The sequence below is a fragment of the Salvelinus sp. IW2-2015 genome, linkage group LG2 (genome assembly GCF_002910315.2).
Source record: "Salvelinus sp. IW2-2015 linkage group LG2, ASM291031v2, whole genome shotgun sequence".
Lineage (NCBI taxonomy): Eukaryota > Metazoa > Chordata > Actinopteri > Salmoniformes > Salmonidae > Salvelinus > Salvelinus sp. IW2-2015.
This window is the reverse complement of record NC_036839.1, coordinates 26,629,378-26,647,227: the sequence shown is the minus strand read 5'-3', so window position 1 is coordinate 26,647,227 and position 17,850 is coordinate 26,629,378. Positions and strand designations below refer to the sequence as shown.

The following is a 17,850-nucleotide window of genomic DNA, read 5'->3' as shown; positions in this document are numbered from 1 at the left end:
GTCCGCGCATGCTYTGAGTACACGTCCTGGTAATCYGTCTGGCCYCGCRGCTTWGTRAATGTTKACCTGTTTAAAGGTCTTGCTCACATCGGCTATGGAGAGCGTGATCACACAGTCGTCCAGAACAGCTGGTGCGCTCATGCATGCTTCAGTGTTGCTTGCCTCGAAGCGAGCATAAAAGGCATTTAGCTCATCTGGTAGGCTCGCGTCACTGGGCAGCTCACGGCTGGTTTTCCCTTTGTAGTCTGTAATAGTTTTCAAGTCCTGCCGCATCCGACTAGCGTCAGAGCCGGTGTAGTAGGATTCAATCTTAGTCCTGTATTGACACTTTGCCAGTTTGATGTTTCGTCTGAGGGCATAGCGGGATTTCTTATAAGCATCCGGATTAGTGTCCCGCTCCTTGAAAGCAGCAGCTCTAGCTTTTAGCTCGGTGTGGATGTTGCCTGTAATCCATGGCTTTGCGTTGCGGATATGCACGTAAGGTCACTGTGGGGACGACGTCGCCGATGCACTTATTGATGAAGCCGGTGACTGGGGTGCGTATACTCCTCAAATGCCATTGGATGAATCCCGGAACATATCCAGTCTGTGCTAGCAAAAACAGTCCTGTTAGCGTAGCATCAGCGTCATCTGACCACTTCCGTAGTGAGCGAGTCACTGTACTTCCTGCTTTAGTTTTTTCTGTACGCAGTACCAGAGGATAAATTATATTCAGATTGCTAAATGTAGGGTGGAGGAGAGCTTTGTATTGTGTCTCTGTGTGTGGAGTTAAAGGTGGTCTAGTAGTTTTATCCTCTGGTTGCACATGTTGACAAGCTGGTATGAAAATGACGTAAAACGATTTAAGTTTGCCGCATTAAAGTCCCCCGGCCACTAGGCGCCGCCTTCTGGATGAGCATTTTCTTGTTTGCTTATGGCCTTATAACAGCTTGTTGAGTGCGGTCTTAGTGCCAGCATCGGTTTGTAGGCTGGTAAATAGACGGCTACGAATAATATAGATGAGAACTCTCTTTGTAGACAGTGTGTGGTCTACAGCAACATGAGTTATTCTACTCAGGCGAGCTAATACCCTCAAGACTTCTTTAATATTTGAACAATCGTGTACCAGCAGTTTTTGATAATAGACACACACCCCCGCCCTCGTCTTACCAGAGTAGCTGCTCTGTCTGCCGATGCACGGAGAAAGCCAGCCAGCCTCTATATTATCCGTGAGTCGTCGTTTAGCCAACGTCTCGGTGAAACAGAAATATTACAAGTTTTTTAAATGTCCCATTGGATAGGATAGTCTTAACGTAGATCTTCCAGATTGTTTTCCAATGATTGCATGATGGCTCAATATAAGGAATGTAGTGGTGGTTTTACCTACTCGTCGGCAAATTCTTACAAGGCACACCGCCCTCCTCTCCTTTTCTCAGTCTTTTCTTCATGCGGTTGACGGGGATTTGGGCCTTATCTCGACAAAGCAGTATATCCTTTGCGTTGGACTCATTAAAGAAAAGATCTTTGTCTAGTTTGAGGTGAGTAATCGTTGTTCTGATGTTCAGAAGCTCTTTTCGGTCATAAGAGACGATAGCAGCAACACTATGTCCAAAATTAGTTACTAAGAATGCCAAAAAAAAAAAAACATTTCACAGTAGGTTAGAAGCCGGAAAACGGCAAGCCCCCCCCCCCCCCCGGCGCCATTATCCCAAAGTTTTTTTTTTTTTTTTAAGAAATAAAATAATACAAAAACAATAAACAAAAATAAGGTACACATGAATCGATTACCTAATGTTGCTATAGGACCATGCAGAATGGTATAGTGGATGTGTGGATGCGTGTGTTTGGAGAACTCTCGAGGAAGGAAGACCAAGGAGAACAATGAGCATAGTTTAAATTATTCATTGTCACAGAGCGAGCTGGGAAGGAGGCAGAAACTCACTGTTCTATTTGTGCCGTGCAATAACCCTGTGATTTAACGTTAGTCCTGTAAAGGGTGTATTCTACCATAAACAGAAAACATATTATTATGTTATATATGTACAGTTCATCAGAAAGTATTCAGACCCCTTGACTTTTCCACATTTTGTTACGTTACAGCCTTATTCTAAAATGTATTCATATGTCGTTTTTCCACATTACTCTACAAACAATACCCCATAGTGACAAAAGTATAAAACAAGTTTTTAGAAACGTGGGCAAATTTGTGAAAACAAATACTGAAATTTGACATTTACATAAGTATTCAACTCTTTCTCAGTACTTTGTTGAAGCACCTTTGGCAGCGATTACAGCATCGAGTCTTCTTGGGTATGACGCTACAAGCTTGGCACACCTGTATTTCTCCCATTCCTCTCTGAAGATCATCTCAAGCTCTGTCAGGTTGGATGGGGAGTGTTGCTGCACAGCTATTTTTAAGTTTCTCAAGAGATGCTCGATCGGGTTTCAAGTCTGGTCTCTCACAGGGCCACTAAAGACAATTCAGAGACTTGTCCCGAAGCCACTACTGCATTGTCTTGGCTGTGTGCTTAGGGTCATTGACTTGTTGGAAGAACCTTCGCCCCAGTCTGAGGTCCTGAGCGCTCTGGAGCAGGTTTTCATCAAGGACCTCTCTCTACTTTGCTCCATTCATCTTTGCCTCAAACCTGATTAGTCTCCCAGTCCATGCCACTGAAAAACRTTCCCACAGCATGATGCTGCCACCACCTTGCTTCACCATAGGGATGGTGCCAGCTTTCCTCYAGACGTAACGCTTGCTATTACGGTCAAAGAGTTCAATCTTGGTTTATCAGACCAGAGAATCTTGTTTCTCATGGTCTGACAGTCCTTTAGGTGCCTTTTAGCAAACTCCAAGCGGGCTGTCGTGCCTTTTACTGAGGAGTGGCTTTCATCTGGCCACTCTACCATAAAGACCTGATTGATGAGTGCTGCATAGATGGTTGTGCTTCTGGAAGGTTCTCCCATCTCCACAGAGGAACTCTAGAGCTCTGTCAAAGTGACCATCGGGTTGTTGGTCACCTCCCTGACCAAGGCCCGTCTCCCCCGATTGATCAGTTTGGCCGGGCGGCCAGCTCTAGGAAGAGTCTTTGTGGTTCCAAACTTCTTCCATTTAAGAATGATGGAGGCCACTGTGTTCTTGGGGAMCWTCAATGCTGCAGACAGATCTGTCCCATGACACAATCCTGTCTCAGTGCTCTATGGACAATTCCTTTGACTTCATGGCTTGGTTTTTGCTCTGACATGCACTGTCAACTGTTTGACCTTATAAAGACAGGTGTGTGCCTTTCCAAATCATGTCCAATCAATCGACTTTACCACAGGTGGACTCCAATCAAGTTGTAGAAACATCTCAAGGATGATCAATGGAAACAGGATGCACCTGAGCTCAATTTCGAGTCTCATAGCAAAGGGTCTGAATACTTATGTAAATAATGTATTTCTGTTTTTTATTTTTAATAAATTAACAAACATTTCTAAAAGCCTGTTTTCGCCTTGTCATTTTGGGGGTATTGTGTGTAGATTGCTGAGGAAAAACCAGGTGTTTAGAAGAAGGCTGTAACGTAACAAAATGTGGAAAAAGTCAAGGTGTCTGAATACTTTCCAAAGGCACTGTATGGTGTGGTCTCTGGCCACCATTGTCCTTTGTCTTTCTCCTCCCTCTTTATTTTCCTTTCTCTCTCCCCCCTCCTCCTCTCTCTCTCACTATCTCTCTCGCGCTCTCCCTCTCTCTTAGTGATGACACACGATTCTCTCTCTCATGCTCTGTTTCTCACTCTCTCTCTTCCTTTTCTTCATCCTTCTCTCTCTCTATGAGTGACCAGACAGACACCAGCCACAGTCAGACTGCAGACACACTGCCTATCAGGACAGTGAGTGATAATGGGTCTATATGTTAACTGTCCATCACCTACCATGTTACCCTAAAGCAGCGTTAGCCATAAGGATTTGGATTGGTGGTTTTACTTCATTCTCCATACTTACCAATGATTATAATGATGACTCTGATCCAACCATAAATTCATACATTGTGCCCCTGGACTGAGAGGATGGAAGTTTAWTATGTCGCTAAAGGTAAAAGGCTAATGTTAACTAGCTAAAGTTGCCCATGAAAGGAAGTTAGGTTCGYGAGCAAGCATTTTAGTCAAGTAGCCTAGCACAACAAAAAATAAAAACRTGTACTGTATGACAGAGTTATAGACCGTTTCGTCAACATGAAAGAGAGGAGGATGGCATTGGTGTTTCTCTACATGTTTTTTCTACTTGCACGCACACACACACACAAACACGCACGCACACACATGCACACACACACACACAAATGTGACTCACCACCCGGATTCCGTCTTATGTAGCAACATTTGAATTTCTGTTTTTTTACATGGGATAAAAGTAGAGCCTCAGAGCTACAAAATGGTATACCATACATTGTATTTGAGGAAACAATGGGAAAGTAATTCTGCTTTGAAAGTTGATCAACTTGTAAACTCACTTTTGAGAAAACCGTCTTTCAATGTTTTGGTACTACTATTGGAGAGCCCTTCTTTGTCTACACCCATTGTTCACACCCTCTTAAGCCTCAGCCCCACCCATCTCTTCAAGGGTTGATCCGTGCTTTCTTTACTAACTTGCCAGCTACTTCCAGACATCTAAGAGAGAGAGAACAGCTCACTGARCATTACTCTCCCTATCGCTCTACRTGTATTTTTTACGATCAAACAGCTCTCCTGTGAAGTCGTGACTTGCGACATACACCTAGTTTCCTGAATCTGGTCACAAATCAGAACCATGGACAGCCACATCATATTCAGCTTACATTGATTGGACTAAAATGATTTTGGTATCTTTTAGTTGTCGCTGTATTAGACTAAGCGTAGGTGATTTGATGATGTTGAAATGGTCCTGGAATATTAGAAGTAGCTCCTGTTTCTTTGCGACTTGCGGTAACTATCCGTGGTTCTAAATKAAGTTGTTWAGTAGTCCAAAAATGTGGGAAWCATTAACTTGTTTGACCATGCTGTAGGTAAAGTAACTGTTTGTTACATGCAATATGTTTTGTGGACTTCACCGGACARATGTTGCGCTCCGGTTTTGTGATGAAATTAAGTTGTGGTTTAATTTATTATGTCACTGTGTATGCTTATTGTCTCTGCCTTTAGGCCTATATACAATGGTGGCAAGGCATATGAACTAACAGGTTATAGAGCAAACAAGGCAATTATCACAATAGGTTGTAATATGTATTTTTTTCTGGCTTGGTGATTGTACTCACGCACCACTACTGCCCTAAAGGGCTCCTGACAGAACTGTGTCCCAAATGGCACCCTATTCTCTCTATAGTGCACGACTTTTGACCAAGGCCCATAGAGCTCTGGTCAAAAGTAATGCACTTCATAGTCAATAAGGTGCCATTTTGGATGTAACCCTGGTGTCTGGCCAAAGCCTGTTATTCATGTCCTTGGTTTATGAACATAGCATCTTAAAGAGCTACTGCTGCCATCACTTCTAAAAGGTAAAGGGTCACCCACCGCAGAGAGAGAGCAAGAGAGAGAGAGAGAGCGGGGGGGGGGAAGACAGAGAGAGAGATAGAGAGAGAGAGAGAGAGAGAGAGAGAGAGAGAACTACACTTCCCATATTCACAAGTGCTTTTAGAGGATGTGAGAGTGAGGGGGTATGCTAAACAACAGTAATACAACTCGTGAGAGAATGGGGAGGGAGGAGAACAACGTATTACAACGTATTACATATCCTAGGTAGCCAGTCTTACCTACGTATATCTCCTCTGAGAAGGATCAGACAGTTAATATTCTTGTTCTGTGTTCATCAAACAGGTGTTTTGTGTTTATAGACCAGGTCTCTCTTGAAAAATAGATTTAATCTCAATTAGGAAAAACCTGTATAAAATATCAAATATTCCTCCYAAATAGCACCCTATTGCCTAGTACCCCAGGGTCCATAGGGTGCTGGTCAAAAGTAGTGCACTAAATAGGGAATAGGGTGACATTTGTGATGAAGCCCCAGTCTTCGGTAATGATAGCGAGTCAAAAACAGAATATACATTTTTAAAAGTGAGATTTTCACTGGACAGTTACTTTAACACAGGAGCAACATAACCCTAACGTGGATATAATTGCACCATAATTGCAATGCACTCAATAAAAATAACTCAGGAACTGGTACGCAGGTACAGAGAACACAGTATGAATTCACACAAAAACAAACAGGGAAATGGACAGGGTATGTACGACTGCAGAGTACTGCATAGTAAATGCAGGGAAAGGAACAATGTTAGAGTAGTGTGTACATATACAGATGTAGCTTACAGGTTAAAAACAGGCTACACTTAAAAAAAGGGTTCCAAAAGGGTTCTTCGGCTGTTCCCATAGGAGAACCCTTTTTTGTTCCAGGTAGAACTATTTTGGGTTCCATGTAGAACCCTCTGTGGAAAGAGTTCTACATGGAACCCAATAGGGTTCTACCTGGAACCAAAAGGGTTCTACCTGAAAACAAAAGGGTTCTTCAAAGGGTTCTCCTATGGGGACAGCCATGATGAAGTAAAAGGCTACTTGCTAATGATATGTCTAAAGCTTGCTTTGACATTGTGTATTTCGCTGCACATACTGTCTGTACWTACATATTTTCATTCTGTTCCATGCAAAACCAGCACTTGGTTACCATTATCAGTTTCTGCTGGGGGCTTGGCAAGCCTGGTCCCAGATCTGTTTGTGCTGTCTTGCCAACTCATATGGCCGACCAAACAGATCTGGGACCAGGCTAGTCTGGTTAGACCTCAGTGGAAACTGGTGCTAAAACTAGACATACAAAATATTACACATACAGCTTCCCAAGACCAGGTCAGGTGCCAATCAGTCAATCACCATTCAGAAAGATCACTGATAATCTCCTAAATTGGAACGCAGTGGCTGTAAGCAACATGCTACAGTATATATGACATCAGAGATCAGGGTCTCTGCTTCACAGCTCTGTATGGATTTTGATGATAGCCATTCTGAACTTGAGCACCAAGAGCGACAAGACGCTGCCCTCATCCCTCCCGCTACTTGGGAAATTTTTGCACATTTGACCAATGAGTCATAGTAATCTCCTCTTATGCACTCCGGACATGCATTGGTAGTACCCAACTCCCTAACGATCATCAGGTCATTAATGGCCTGGTACTCAGGGATGTATTGTCCCCCATCAGGTCCTAACAGCCTGGTACTTAGGGCTGTATTGTCCCTCCATCAGGTCCTAACAGCCTGGTACTCAGGGCTGTATTGTGCCTCCATCAGGTCCTAACAGTATGGTACTCAGGGCTCTATTGTCCCTCCATCAGGTCCGAACAGTCTGGTACTCAGGGCTGTATTGTGCCTCCATCAGGACCTAACAGTCTGGTACTCAGGGCTGTATTGTCCCTCCATCAGGTCCTAACAGTCTGGTACTCAGGGCTGTATTGTCCCTCTAACCACTCTGATTTCAATGCAAAATAATTCAAAAATCACATCAAACCCTTAACATCAAAACAGTATGTGCTTTTAAAACTAACCTCACTGKGATTGATCAATTTGAAGGAAGAAGTTCAACAACAGGTTGAAACTGAGTGGAAAACATGGTTGATGTGGATGTTATTTTAAAGCCTTAACACAACGAAATGGACAGAGTTTTTTATGGTGATGATTCATTCAAAACGGCCATTTGCATAGGCCTATACAGTGGGGAGAACAAGTATTTGATACACTGCCGATTTTGCAGGTTTTCCTACTTACAAAGCATGTAGAGGTCTGTATTATTTACTAGGTACACTCAACTGTGAGAGACGGAAATCTAAAACAAAAATCCGAGGAAATCACATGGTATGATCTTTAAGGAAATTATTTGCATTTATTTGCATGACATAAGTATTTGTCACCTACCAACCAGTAAGAATTCCGGCTCTCACAACCTGTTAGTTTTTCTTTAAGAAGCCCTCCTGTTCTCCACTCATTACCTGTATTAACTGCACCTGTTTGAACTCGTTACCTGTATAAAAGACACCGTCCACACACTCAATCAAACAGACTCCAACCTCTCCACAATGGCCAAGACCAGAGAGCTGTGTAAGGACATCAGGGATAAAATTATAGACCTGCACAAGGCTGGGATGGGCTACGGACAATAGGCAAGCAGCTTGGTGAGAAGGAACAAACTGTTGGCGCATATATTAGAAAATGGAAGAAGTTGAAGTTGACGGTCAATCACCCTCGGTCTGGGGCTCCATGCAAGATCTCACCTCGTGGGGCATCAATGATCATTGAGGAAATGAGGGATCAGCCCAGAACTACACGGCAGGACCTGGTCAATGACCTGAAGAGAGCTGGGACCACAGTCTCAAAAGAAAACCATTAGTAACACACTACGCCGTCATGGATTAAAATCCTGCAGCGCACGCAAGGTCCCCCTGCTCAAGCCAGCGCATGTCCAGGCCCGTCTGAAGTTTGCCAATGACCACTGGATGATCCAGAGGAGGAATTGGATCATATGTGTGTCTGATGAGACAAAAATAGCTTTTGGTTCTAATCCACTCGCCGTGTTTGGAGGAAGAAGAAGGATGAGTACAACTCTAAGAACACCATCCCAACCGTGAAGCATGGAGGTGGAAACATCATTCTTTGGGATGCTTTCTGCAAAGGGGACAGGACGACTGCACCGTATTGAGGAGGATGGATGGGGCATGTATGCCGAGATCTTGGCCAACAACCTCCTTCCCTCAGTAAGAGCATGAAGATGGTCGTGGCTGGGTCTTCCAGCAAGACAACGACCCGAAACACACAGCCAGGGAAACTAAGGAGTGGCTCTGTAAGAAGCATCTCAAGGTCTTGGAGTGGCCTAGCCAGCTCCAGACCTGAACCCAATAGAATATCTTTGGGGGAGCTGAAAGTCCGTATTGCCCAGCGACAGCCCGAAACCTGAAGGATCTGGAGAAGGTCTGTAGGAGGAGTGGGCCAATCCCTGCTGAGTGTGTGCAAACCTGGTCAAGAACTACAGGAAACGTATGATCTCTGTAATTGCAAACAAAGGTTCTGTACCAAATATTAAGTTCTGCTTTTCTGATGTATCAAATACTTATGTCATGCAATAAAATGCAAATTAATTACTTAAAAACATACAAATGTGATTTTCTGTGATTTTTGTTTTAGATTCGTCTCTCACAGTTGAAGTGTACTATGATAAAAATTACAGACCTCTACATGCTTGTAGTAGGAAGGAACCTGCAAAATCGGCAGTGTATCAAATACTTGTTCTCTGTATATGGCCAAGCCCAAATAAATTAGGATTGTGCCGTTCGACAATACAAAACCTACCGCATACAATGCACAGCAGAAAAACAAAAATGTTATTTAAAATGTCTTTGGTACAAATTTGGTCGAGACTATACAAATAATTGACTGTAGACTGTATGTTATCCATACTGGATGGACTGGTACCTTAAACTACGCTCCAAAAAGTATATCCATGGATCGGGAGCGAAGGTAGGCCTATAGGCCTAGGCGGTGCTATTGGTCATGTATTGTGACTGGGGGGCTTACAGAGTAAGCCTACAATTATAGTACATTGTATTTGATTTTGAATAACCTAGTAATACAGCATTATTTATTTTTCATAATAATAGCTGATATAGTGATTACTTTAGCTACAGAATATCTCACCATCATGCATTCCATCTCCTCCCCTCCTTCATCCTTTCTCATGCGTACAGAGAAGGGGCTGTCAACACTTTCATGAAATATGCTTGGTTGTGAAAACATGTTGATGTTTCGACAGATTTCACTGATTTCCCAAATTAAACACTGGGTAACTGCAAGAACAGAGAGAGAGAACAGCGAGAGGCTGCATACTCTCACACAGTGGTTGATCTGTGGAGTGAAATAATCAGAGTAGCCTACAGCACCCGCATGAGTGAGAAAAAACAACCCAGCTGAAAAGTGGCTCCATCAGCTATTAGATGGATGACATGGATTTTTTCCTCTGCCCCTGTTCCTTGATTTCTAAGACATTCTATGGTTTGTCTCATCACAACTAAAGTTGCCAAATAACTCTTAATCTAGCGTATATGACCTGTTTCAAATTATGACTTTATGCTCAAATTCATATGATGCTCGCACTCGCTCTGGACTGGGGAAAATGTCCTTCCTATTATATTCAGCATAAGTCAATTGTATTCTTCTTACTATATAATCATATAATATAAAATAATGGCATGGCATTTGGAAAGTATTCAGACCTCTTGACTTCTTCCACATTTGTTACATTAGCTTATTCTAAAATGATTAAATGACAAAGCCAAAACAGTTTCTAATAATTCAAATGTACTAAAAATTAAAAATGGAAATTCACTTTACATAAACTATTCAGACCCTTTACTCAGTACATGTTTTGAAGCACCTTTGGCAGTGATACAGCCTCGAGTCTTCGGGTATGACGCTACAAGCTTGGCACACCTGTATTTGGGGAGTTTCTCCCTTTCCTCTCGCAGATCCTCTCAAGCTATGTCAGGTTGGATGAGGAGCGTCGCTGCACAGACATTTTCAGGTCTTCTCAGAGATGTTCGATCAGGTTCAAGTCTGGTCTCTGGCGTGGCACTCAAGGACATTCAGAGACTTGTCCGGAAGCCACACCTGCATTGTCTTGGCTGTGTACTTAGGTTCTTGTCTTGTTGGAAGGTGAATCTTCACTCCAGTCTGAGGTCCTGATCGCTCTGGAGCAGTTTTTCATCAAGGATCTCTCTGTACTTTTCTTCGTTCATCTTTCCCCGATCTTGACTAGTCTCCCAGTCCCTGCCACTGAAAAACATCCACACAGCATGATGCTGCCCCACCGTGCTTCACCGTAGGATGGTGCCAGGTTTCCTGCAGACGTAACGCATCAGACCAGAGAATCTTGTTTCTCTGGTCTGAGAATCTTTAGGTGTCTTTTGGCAAGCAGGCTGCCATGTGCCTTTTACTGAGGAGTGGCATCCATCTGGCCACTCTACCATAAGGCCTGATTGGTGGAGTGCTGCAGAGATGGTGTCCTTCTGGAAGGTTCTCCCATCTCCACAGAGGAACTCTAGAGCTCTGTCAGAGCAACCATCAGGTTCTTGGTCACCTCCCTGACCAAGGCCCTTCTCCCCGATTGCTCAGTTTGGCCAGGGCGGCCAGCTCTAGGACGAATCTTGGTGGTCTAAACTTCTTCTCCATTAAGAATGATGGAGCCCATGTGTTCTTGGGGACTTCATGCTGTTTTGTTACACTTCACCCAGATCTGTACACCAACTCAATTCTGTCTTGGAGCTCTACGTACAATTCCTTCATCCTCATGGCTTGGTTTTTGCTCTGTCAACTGTGGGACCTTATATAAACAGGTGTTTGCCTTCCCAATCATGTCCAATTAATTTAATTTACCMCCAGTGGACTCCAATCAAGTTGTAGAAACATCTCAATGATGYACCTGAGCTCAATTTCGAGTATCATAGCAAAGGGTCTGTATACTTTTGTAAATAAGGTATTTCTGTTTWATTTTTTTTATACATTTGCTCACATTTCAAAAACCCTGTTATCGCTTTGTCTTTATGGGGTATTGTGTGTAGATTGATGAGGAAAAACATTAATTTAATCGCTTTCAGAACAAGCCTGTAACGTAACAAAATGTGGAAAAAGTCAAAGTGTCTGAATACTTTCCGAATGCACTGTACACATATCTTGTTTGCTAAATGAACAAGCCTACAGCCCATTGCATGGCGCATAGCCAGATAACATACAGTATGCCAACTCATATTCTGGTCTTATGAAATACATTTTCTTTATATCACAATGTTTCTTTATACCTGCCTAAAATAAATAATGGATTTATTGTAATGGTTTGTATTAAAATTATACATTTTTATGACTTTTTAAAATGTAGTTGTTCCAAAGGCGTGCATTAGCAGCTTGTATGTGCTTATATGYRTGGAGGCCTGGAGATGCTAAATGTGTTCATGTTAATTAACGGTCATTTACCGCGAGACCAGCAGTCTTTTGCATGCCACAGCCTATGACTCCATTTTATGCGCACCAAAATTACAATCTGCTTCTCTGAATTGCCTTGTGAAAGCCTAACACCGTAAGATTGTATTTTAGCATTTAGCTAGTCATGTTGACAATAGAAGAAGCTTCAAATTATGCCCGCCTGACCCATATTGCGATTTATAATGGATCGTTTTTGGATTGCGTAAACAACAACAGTAGTTGTGTAAAGGCAGGGGCTGTGTACCACACAAAACAACTACAAGTGTTCTTGCTCTGGTTCCTCAACGGCACAACTAGGAGAGCTCAAAAAAGCACCTTCTAGTTGAATACTTCTTTGAGTCATAAAAGTGGACTGAAATGACTTAGGAACTGTGCACACATTGGAGCGCTGTGTGGCCACGTGGAAACAACAGTTAGATMTCTCACTCAAACCCTTGTCATTTTTTGTTTTATGTTGCACCTACCCCAAATTTTCCAAKAATATTCTTATCATGTTACTGAATGTATCTAGATMATTTTCAGATTTAGTCATCAACAAATATGGTGAAAAGTACAGTACATGTCAAATGCACATCAAAACAACAGTATAATGTGTCAGGTCAACTGTTGTGTCCTCACCTTTAGTCTAATCATTTTCACAACATTTCCAAACTGTTCCCTTTAAATTGCTACCATGGTTRTGCATATGTTTTCCATATTTCTTCTGTAAGAAACATTTAAATTCAGCCCGATCCGTATAGGCCAAATCCCACGAGTTAAGGGGTTAAGACGTTATTGCATTTCAGCCAAATGAAAATAGTTTGGAGAAATAAACTGACAAAGAGTAGCAGAAAGCACAGAGCTATAGCTATGAGTTAGGTCAATCACGTCCTCCTCTCTCTATGTGTGAAGAGATTTTAATTCAAATCTGTCAGTATAGCAGCACAGGAAAAAACCCAGTAGCTTTACATCTAGACAGACACAATTGATTTTAAAAGCACAGAACAATTCGGTTTTATTCTCATTAAACTGACGCTAACATTTGGTTCACACTTTACAGACATTCATTTAGTGCTTATTTCATTGTAGTCATTTTCTAGCAGAGCTTCTGACTTTACACACAGTCACTGAATGTCAGGATTTCACTGAAGTTAGGCTGAGTAACAGTACAGTATGACTCTGAAAAGAGGACATTTAGTAAAAATGTRTACAGTTCTATCGACCCATGGTTATGTGTACTGTAAACTGTCCTTGTATGGCTCCACACATCCAGAGACAACACAAACATTTGCAGTCAACCACAACAAACTATGTCTAGAACAAAGGAGAGTGTCTGACTGTTACAGTTTGAAACAGAGATGTGAAGAGAAAGTTGGAAATATAGTATATGTGCAGCAGGCCTGGAACACTGGTGATTTATTTTATTCTTTTAGCAAAACTCTACTTTAAGCAATGTTCAATTGGTCGGCAAACTGATACATAAATGGAGAGAACACATAAAAMGAGGGGAGGGAGAGAGAGATCTCAGAGCTTCAGACAGAGGAGACACAGAGACAGATAGCCTACAGGAWACCCATCTCAGACCATGCACACATACCTGTGAGGTTCTTCAGTCCCAGCTGGCGCAGGCCAAAGTTCCCATCTCTGCGGTAGTTGAGGAAGATCGCCAGAGCGTAGCGATCTTCATACATCTTAGTTCCTCTGATGATCCTCAGGTTCTCCAGTGGCAGGTAGTCAAACTGGTTCAGAGCCACGAGCACATAGCCTGTCACCTCACGGATAGACTGGAAGAGAAGAGAGGTGACAGAGAGAACATCAGACACATAGAACAAAACAGGAGATACTGTAGGGAGACAATCAGACATACACTAAAATCTGGACACTGACTGGAGATCTACACTACATGGCCAAAAGTACATGGATACCCCTTCAAATTCGTGGATTCGGCAATTTCAGCCACACCCGTTGCTGACAGGTGTATAAAATCGAGCACACAGCCATGCAATCTCCATAGACAAAACATTGGCAGTAGAATGGCCTTACTGAAGAGCTCAGTGACWTTCAACGTGGCACCGTCATAGGATGCCACCTTTCCAACAAGTCAATTCGTCASATTTCTGCCCTGCTAGAGCTGCCCTGGTCAACTGTAAGTGCTGTATTGTGAAGTGGAAACGTCTAGGAGCAACAACGGCTCATGCGAAGTGGTAGGCCACACAAGCTCACAGAACGGGACCGCCGAGTGCTGAAGCGTGTAGCACGTAAGAATTGTCTGTCCGCGGATGCAACACTCACTACCGAGTTCMAAACTATCTCTGAAAGCAACGTCACCACAAGAACTGTTAGTCGGGAGCTTCATGAAATGGTTTTCCATGGCCGAGGTGCCACACAGATCACCATGCGCAATGCCAAGTGTCGGTTGGAGTGGTGTAAAGCTCAACGCCATTGGACTCTGGAGCAGTGGAAACGCGTACTCTGGAGTGATGAATCCCACTTCACCATCTGGCAGTCCGACAGACGAAACCGGGTTTGGCGGATCCCAGGAGAACACTACCTGCCAGAAAGCATGGTGCACACTGTAAACTTTGGTGGAGGAGGAATAATGGTCTGGGGCTGTTTTTAATGGTGTAACGCTACAGCATACAATGACATTCTAGACGATTCTGTGCTTCCAACTTTGTGGCAACAGTTGGCAGAAGGCCCTTTCCTGTTTCAGCATGACAATGCCCCCGTGCACAAAGCGAGGTCCATACAGAAATGGTTTGTCGAAATCGGTGTGGAAGAACTTGACTGGCCTGCACAGAGCCCTGACCTCAACCCTATCAAACACCTTTGGGATGAATTGGAACGCTGACTGCGGCCAGGCCTAATCGTCCAACATCAGTCCCCGACTTCACTAATGCTCTTGTGGCTGAATGGAAGCAAGTCCCTGCAGAAATGTTCAACATCAAGTGGAAAGCCTTCCCAGAAGAGTGTAGGCTTTTATAGCAACAAAGGGGGATCCAACTCCATATTAATGCACGTGATTTTGGAATGAGATCGACGAGTAGGGAGGTGTCCATGTAATGTAGCTTGGTCCCAGATCTGTTTTGTCCTGATCTGTTTATGCCATCTTCCCAACTCCTATGGTTTTCGATGACAACAACCACAAGAGTTGGCAAGACAAAACAACTAGATCTGGGATCAGGCTAACATAGACACAGAGCAGCTTGGAAAACGGATTCATCAGAAGGTCATTTTCACCTGCGATGCAACCGTGTGAGTAAGATACCGATATAGGTCAAGGAAGACTTTGCTAAAACTTTCTGCTCCAAGTTTGTGTCCGCTCCACTCAGTACCAGGGTGAAGCAGAAGGACAGCCATCACCATCAGCACCACCATCACTTCACACTTAAATTACATTTAGAAAGGATAATGACCGTTGAGACTTTGCAAACCCACCCAGCCAGAGCTAGTATGAATCAAAGTGACATGACCGTCCCCCCCTCATACCCCCACCCCTGTCATGGTGGCTGTCCWTAGAGGTCACGGACAGAAAGGGGCTGCCTCCGAATTGGCACCCTTTTGCCTATATAGTGCACTACTTTTGACCTGAGCCAGTAAACTACATAGGGAATAGGGAGTCATTTGGGATGCTGAGAGAGGCCTGTCACAACTCTAACGCCAACAGTGACAGTAATGACATCAACAGGCCTCCGCTGCACGCTACGTTATACACCCACACACGTCTGCCACCTCCACTGCTGCTGCTGCTGCTGCCACCACTGCTCAGGCTCAGATCACCGTCACTGACAGATGTCGTCAGCACAGGCCTGGCCCAGAAGTGGCAGAAGCAGTCATGGTTCTGTCATGATTGACTACAGTTACTTAATGAAGGGTTTCCCAAACATAGTCCTGGCCCCCTGGGTGCATATTTCGTTTTTTCCCCCGAGCTCTACACGACCTCGTTTGRAAAACCCTGACTTAATGGATATGAACAATGTTTTTGGTTTTTGACCAAAAACATTTTAATGTTTTTCACGCAGTGCTTAGTGATTCACATCACCTGTGTCCTAAATGGCACCTTATTCTCTATGGGCCCTGGTCAAAAGTAGTGCACTTCATAGGGGATAGGATCTCATTTGGGATGCATTCAGAATCCTTGTTAGTCATATCTTTAGTAGCTAACAAACTCCATCTAGGTAGGAACACCAGGTCTTAAACTGAATCCCCATGGCACCCTATTCCCTATTTAGTGCACTACTTTTGACCAGGAAGCCATAGGGCACTATAGAGGAAATCTAGTGCCATTTGGGACACCTATTTCTTATATTTAACAGGTTATAAGAAGCTGCAGGAGCAGGGAGGCAGTACAGACAGAGAGAGTGCCTATGGATTGAAGGTGTCACAGTTGTGTGTGTGTGGTGTGTGTGTGTGTGTGTTGTGTGTGTGTGTGTGTGTGGTGTGGAGTTGGTGGTGTGTGTGTGTGTGTGTGTTGTGATAAGTGTGTGTGTGTGTGGGTTTGATGTTGGTGTGTGTTTGTGTGGTGTCTGTGTGATGCTTAATAGGGGATAGAGGAGGAGATAACTACACTGGAACATTGAATGAGGGAGGAGGTCCGAAATGGCTCCATCATACTTTTCTCTCCCTCTCATCTGCTCTACCTCTCTCTCCCTCTGCATCTCGTCTCCCTCTCTCTCCCCTCTCTTCCCCTCATCTCTCTCCTCTCCCTCTCTCTCTTCATCTCTCTTGCCCTCTCTCTCCCCCTCATCTCTCTCCCTCTCTCTCCCTCTCATCTCTCTCCCTCTCTCTCTCCCTCTCTCTCCCTCTCATCTCTCTCCCTCTCCATCTCTCTCTCATCTCTCTTCTCCTCCTTCGCCTGCTCAGTGTCCTTTCTTCCCTCCTCATCCTCTTCTTCCCTTTCAAATCTCTCTCCCTCTCTCTCCCTCTCTCTCCCTCTCTTTCTCCCTCTCTCTCCCTCTCTCCACATGGTTGTTGACAGACACATTACTCCCTAAGCCTGAAACCTGTATACACCCAATCAGACAGAAGTCTGATAGGCCAAGGACAGAGGGCTGGGGCTGACTCTCTCATGTACAGACAGACAGAGAGACACAGACACAGACACTGTGCAGACACAGACACACACACATTGCACCACGCTGGGGTCTTGGAGGTCACCCTCCTCATCTTCTAATGACCCTGGGGCTCCAGCTGAGACTGTTTGGGGACCAGCAAGGGTCTGAGAACAGTGAGCCTGCTATGGGCACAGTGGCTCCTTCAGACCCCCCTCTCTCCCTGCCTGTCAATGTGTGTGTGTGCATATGTGCATGTGTCTATTGGTGTGTGTGTGTGTCCTCAAAGTGCGTACTCACTGCCAGACAACACATCAACCAGGAACAAATAGTACTTCCTGTACCAGTTACCTAGCAACCTCCAAAACCTGCTACCAGCATAAAAAAATCATTGAGAAAAATGAATAGATAAATAAATAGGGAAAACATAACTCATTTAATTAAAGGATTAAACCTTGCCTTGTTGATATTTGTTTTCAGGGCTCCTTTCTGTGCCTTTGTTCACTTTAAAAGACTGTTTAACTCCATCTCTCCCTCGCTAATTTGTTATTTTCCAGCCACCAAATCGATACTTCCCACAGTGCAGGCTGGCGCAAAGGGAGACAGGGAGAGATGGCAGGTACACACCGTTCTTATAACTTCAGATTGTTCACTCAATAGAGTGCATGAATAAGAACAAACCACTTGTAGTGATGAAGGGCTGGCGGGAGAACCAATGGCATAGCATCAATATGTGGTTAGTTTCATTAACGGCTGGTGAAGAGAAAACACCCACAATACTACAACAATAATACAGAAATACTACAACAAGACTACAACAA

At 43.7% G+C, this 17,850-nt stretch overlaps 1 protein-coding gene across 1 annotated transcript in view; it reads right to left on the bottom strand.

Moving 5' to 3' along the window:
- erbb4b (erb-b2 receptor tyrosine kinase 4b) overlaps positions 1 to 17,850 on the bottom strand; it is a 627,991-nt gene that overhangs the window by 228,335 nt on the left and 381,806 nt on the right. The window contains 1 exon segment of the mRNA XM_070446280.1: positions 13,576 to 13,762. Within this exon segment, the coding sequence (XP_070302381.1) occupies positions 13,576 to 13,762 (187 nt within the window).